General features: G+C 48.7%; 1 protein-coding gene across 1 annotated transcript; it reads right to left on the bottom strand.

Moving 5' to 3' along the window:
* Positions 1-3,795: 3,795 nt before the first annotated feature.
* Positions 3,796-5,558, bottom strand: LOC133063234 (cytochrome c oxidase subunit NDUFA4-like). Its single transcript, XM_061152355.1, has 3 exons — positions 5,545-5,558; positions 4,669-4,815; positions 3,796-3,880 (listed from the first exon to the last, which is right to left on the bottom strand). Exons 1-3 carry the CDS (start codon positions 5,556-5,558, stop codon positions 3,796-3,798), a joined length of 246 nt encoding a protein of 81 aa, XP_061008338.1.

Raw genomic sequence — 5,558 nt, 5'->3', positions numbered from 1 at the left:
GGGACACAGATTTGATCTCTGGTTGGGAAACTAAGAGCTCACATGCCTCTTGATGTAGCAAAAAAAAAAAAAAAAAAGAAACTTTGACCTTCCCCCTAACTGCCTAAAATATTTAGATAGAGCTATCGCCATAGATATCTGCAAAGAATGTGAGCTAGGTGTGGTGGGGGGAAATTCCAGGAAGTGCCTAGAGATCAGAGTCCTCTCTCTGCCCATTGTCTCTGCCTGGCCCAGCAAACATTTGTTTACCAAACGTGTACTTTTCTGTGATATCAGTGGCCTTCTTCCTTTTTTCTTAAAATGCTTGTTTATTTATTTGGCTGTGTTGGGATCTTTATGTAGCACACCCTTTTTGTAGATTTTTTGTTGTGGTGCATGGGCTGTCCAGTTGTGGCTCATAGGCTTAATTGCCCCTCAGCATTCAGGATTTTCATTTCCCAACCAGGGATCCAACCTAAGTCCTCTGCATTGGGAAGCAGATTCTTAATCATTGGACCACCAAGAAAGTCCTGCCTTCTTCCTTTGTGAAATTTCAGACCCCCATCCCAACATCCTCCTTTATCTTTAGCTGATGATGGTATTTAAAGTGAGTGTTTCAGCCAATTCATTGAGTTACTCAGTTTTCCTGGGGTCTGTTCCATGAATGTTGTTGTTGTTTAGTCACTCAGTGACGTCTGACTCTTTGCTACCCCATGGACTGTAGCCCGCCAGGCTCCTCTGTCCATGGGATTTCCCAGGCAAGAAAACTGGAGTGGTTTGCCATTTCCTTCTCTAGGGGACCCTCCCCACCCAGGGATCAAACTCACAGCTCCTGCCTTGGGAGGCAGAGTCTTTACCACTGGAGCCACCATTACATGTTATTAAACTTCTGTTTAATTTTCTCTTGTTAATCTCATGTCAATTTAAATCTTAGGTCAGCCAGGAGGGTAGAGGAAAATTTCTTCCTCCCCTGAAACAAAGTTCCCCTGCCAAGTTTATGATTAACCTCTATCCAAAATGTTCTCTTTCTTGTCTCACACCCATTCCCCTCAGGATTGAGGAGTATCAAAGAAAAGCAGGGAATGAAACCCTCCTGAGTACAAAAGCCTTTCTGTGTTGCCAGGTTCCTGTTTATAGAAAATGGCTTTAGTCTCCTAGGGCTGCCCTGAGTTCCAAAGAGCAGGCACAAGCATTACTAACTAGGGAAATGAGGGAACGTGAAACAAAGGAAAAGCAGTTAAGCGAGAAAATAATGACAATAAGTCAGCTATAAAACAGAGCCCTAGTTCCTCTTTAAGGGACGTACATAACCATCTGGCACGTATCTTGGAGCTGTTTTGCAGGAACTAAGGCCCCCACCCAGGTGGAGGATGGTGACTCCATGCTGAGACCAAAAGGTAGATTGCAGATCGGTCAGTTGGAAACGGGGAGGTTCAGGATGGAGCTTGATGACATTCCTGGAACACCACCTCACCAGCCAATCAGAAGAAAGTCATGCACTCCGCAGCCCTCTCCCCAAGTGTTGCCTTTGAGGACCCTTCCCCGAAAGCTACCAGGGAGTCTGGGTCTTCTGAGCACAAGCCGCCCATTCTTGGTGGGCTCTACAATAAATGCTATACTTGCCTTCACCACAGCCCTGTGTCAGTACCTTGGCTTTGCTTCATGTGGGCCAGCAAATCCAAGTTTGGTTTGGTAACACCCTGACACCAGTCTTCCCTCAGGGCTCAGTCGGTAAAGAGGCTGCCCCCAATGCGGAAGACCCGGGTTCAATCCCTGAGTGGGGAAGATCCCCTGGAGAAGGAAATGGCAACCCACTCCAATATTCTTGCCTGGAGAATTCCATGGACAGAGGAGCCTGGTGGGCTACAGTCCATGGGGTCACAAAGAGTCGGACACGACTGAGTGACTAGCACTTTCACTTTCACTGACATCAGCCAAGATCCCAACCCTGACCTATCTTAGCCTAGAGCTGTACCGAGAACATGTGAACCTGCTGCAAATAATAGACCCCTGGGTGGCTCAGCTGGTAAAGAATCCGCCTGCAATGCGGGAGACCTGGGTTCGATCCCTGGGTTGGGAAGATCCCCTGGAGAAGGGTACGGCTACCCGCTCTAGTATTCTGGCCTGGAGAATTCCACGGACTACTGTCCATGGGGTCGCAAATAGTCGGACACGACTGAGCGACTTTCATTTCCCTTTACTTCACTTGTGTACTTGTGGCTTAAAGAGAGAGGGATTTACAGGTCTCAGACAGGAAGCTGAGACTGAAAAGCGTGGTCTGGGGCTCAGTTACACCATCAGGGACCCTGGTTTTTGTCCCCTTCTCTCTCTGCCTCCTTTTGTATGGAGGCCTTTGTCCTCATCTCTGTTGCAGCAGCTACACCTCCCAATAGGACAAAGGGGAAAGGGCACAAAGCTAGGCCAGCTGAGTTTATTCTGTCACAAAAGGTTTCTTAGAAGTCCCACCCCATGACTTCTGCATCATCCTATTGGCCAGAATGGGTCACATGACCACCCCTGACTCATCACTGAGTGTGGGGGGGAGGTGGGGCGGAGATAGCGGCTAGATCAACCAGAGATGGGCCCCATCTCTGCAGCCTCACGTGCCATTTAGGCCCATAAATATTTATTGTGCACCTTCTGTTTGCCAGGTCCTGGGCAGGGCACTGGAGGCAGTCACAGAGATGAGTCAGACGTAGCCCCCACTCCGCCCTGTTGTGGTGGTCGGTGGTGAGGGTGGGGTGTCCTCTCCTGTCCCGGATCTGCTCACCCACCCCCTGCATGTCCAGGACCACTTTTGACTGGGGGTGAATGGGTGCTATGATGGAATGTCATTGTGGGGAGTGACCCTTCACGTAAGGTGGATGGCTCCGATAAAGGCAGCTTGGTTGGACCACCAGACGGTGGCTTTGGGTTGTTCTAGGAGAAGCCCTGGTTGGGGGGGAGGGTCCCTGGTGGGGGCTGTTTGTCCCATCTGCCCTGTAGCCCCTCAGTGGTGTCCTGATCACCGACCTGCACAGTTTGTGGGTGCCTGTATCTGACTCCTGCTGGAACAAGAGACTTGCCATGTGAGACATTGTAGGCGGCGGAACTGGTGGTCTCTGGACACCACTCTGCTCCCTCCCCACCCAGGCATGGACCCCAGGCCTTATGGACTTCTCTCCCCATAACCCACTCTATTCCTTCCCCTGTTTACCCTCGGGCGGGGAGGCCTTTTCTCTGACAACACATTTTTGTCTCCTTTGATCATTCCATCTCAAGTTTCTAGAGCCTTTCCCCAAAATGATCTTTCCCGGGGCCATGGACACCACTGGAGTAAAGGGTCAGGTAACAGAAAAACAGTTTGGGGGTGAGGAGGGGGTAGTAATGATCTCTGGTGGCCTCGGCCCGTAGCGGCTTGAGGCAGGATTTCTGGTTCCTAGCCAGAGACTGAAATCCCGAGGAGGCAGTGAGAGCGCTGAATCCTGGCCTGGTGGCCAGGTGGTCATGACAACGCCCATCAGATGTGTAGAAACGAATTTCCACATAGAAATGGAAAGTAGTGAAACAACTAAAGTGTTTATTAGGAGGAGAAAGGGTGCGTGTGGATAGACACACGGGTGTTAATCAGAGAGTTGTGCCCTCATGGTGGTTTGACTCACTTTCTTTTTTTTTTTTTTTTAAGTTTCAGACTATTAATCAGTGTAAACCACATCACAGTACACCAACATGATTTCATGCATTTAGAGGGGAAATATTTCCTGGTTAAGTGGAAAATTGTGCAGATGGCTCCTGGAAGACCTTCATTCTGAGCAGCTTTATAGTGAAACGTTTCATTTAGAAGTCCTCTTTCTTCAGTTTTCTATAATCCGCATTCACAGAGTAGGACTTGTATTGACCATCAGAACCCAGTTTGTTCCAGTTGTTCAGGCGCTCAGTCGTGTCTGACTCTTGGTGACCCCATGGACTGCAGCTCACCAGGCTTCCCTGTCCTTCACCAACTCCTGGAGTTTGCACAAATTCATGTCTACCGAGTCGGAGATGCCATCCAACCATCTCATCCTCTGTTGTCCCCTTCTCCTCCCGCCCTCAATCTCTCCCAGCATCAGAGTCAGTCCAATGAGTCGGTCCTTCGCATCAGGTGGCCAAAGTATTGGAGCTTCAGCTTCAGCATCAGTCCTTCCAATGAATATTCAGGGTTGATTTCCTTTAGGATGAACTGATTTGATCTCCTTGCTGTCCAAGGGACTCTCAAGAGTCTTCTCCCACACCACAGTTTGAAAGCATTAATTCTTCAGCGTTCAGCCTTCTTTGGGCTTCCCTAAGAGCTTAGTTGGTAAAGAATCCGCCTGAAATGTAGGTTCAATTCCTGGGTTGGGAAGATCCATTGGAGAAGGGATAGGCTACCCACTCCAGTATTCTTGGGCTTCCCTTGTGGCTCAGCTGGTAAAGAATCTGGCTGCAATGCGGGAAACCTGGATTTGATCCATGGGTTGGGAAGACTCCCTGGAGAAGAGAACGGATACCCACTCCAGTATTCTGGCCTGGAGAATTCTATGGACTCTGTAATTCATGGGTTTGCAAAGAGTTGGATACGACTGAGCAACTTTCATTTCAGCCTTCTTTATGGTCCAACTCCCAACATGTGTACATGACTACTGGAAAAACCATAGCTTTGACTAGGCAGACCAGGGTTCCAGTTTGTTTTAGGTTTCTGGATTATTCTGCCTGTCCCAACTGATATCAGGATTGAACAAGGCCAGGTGCAAGACATACAGTGATGCTGCAGTACCTCCTGCTCCAATAAATATGAAGAAGGGGGTCAAGCTAGGATGCTTCTTGGCCTGACCGACGGATCTGGCAGAGCATGGTTGCGAAAGAGGCCTCGAGTCCAAACGGAGAAAAAAATCTAACCCGCAAGGCCAGGGATTAAAGTTTCTACCTGAATCATTTTTTTAAAAAAATTTTTTTAATTGGAAGATAATTGCCTTACAGTATTATGTTGGTTTCAACATCAACATGAATCAACCATAGGTTCACCCATGTCCCCTCCCGCTTGAACTCCCTCCCATCTCTCTCCCCATCCCACCCCTCTAGGCTGGGACTGAGCCCTGGGCCCTGGTTTGAGTTTCCTGAGTCATCCAGCAAATTCTCCCTGGCTCTCTATTTTACGTATGGTAATGTGTGTTTCCATGGTACTGTCTCCATACATCCCACTCTCTCCTCCCTGCCCCCCAGCTGTGTCCCTAAGCCTGTTCTTTATGTCCGTGTGTCCATTACTGCTCTGCCGACAGGTTCATCCGTCCCATCTTTCTAGATTCCACATATATGCGCTAGTATACGATATTTGTCTTTCTCTTCCTGACTTACTTCACTCTGTATAAAGGCTCTAGGTTCATCCACCTCATTAGGACTGACTCAAATTCCGCCCGATCACTTTTGGGGGGTGTTTCTTCTGGGTTTCCCTTGGCAGATCATTTTGCTTTGCCAGGTTCTGAGGCTGTATTTGGTGTATATCTCAGGGTCCTTCCATCTGTGCATGCACATCTCTTAGTCAAGATGGATTCTAGCAAAAAAGAGCCTTACGGGTAGGTTGACAT

Source organism: Dama dama, chromosome 10 (genome assembly GCF_033118175.1).
Source record: "Dama dama isolate Ldn47 chromosome 10, ASM3311817v1, whole genome shotgun sequence".
In the NCBI taxonomy this organism is placed as follows: Eukaryota; Metazoa; Chordata; class Mammalia; order Artiodactyla; family Cervidae; genus Dama; species Dama dama.
Note: the sequence above shows the minus strand (reverse complement) of the source record. Positions and strands in the feature narration are given on the sequence as shown.

What these genes read in the sequence shown, in the direction of transcription:
- LOC133063234 (XM_061152355.1), bottom strand. An exon ending in AGGCAGAATAATCCAGAAAC is followed by an intron (nt 3,881 to 4,668) that starts CTAAAACAAACT and finishes GCGCCTGAACAA; the next exon opens with CTGGAACAAACTGGGTTCTG.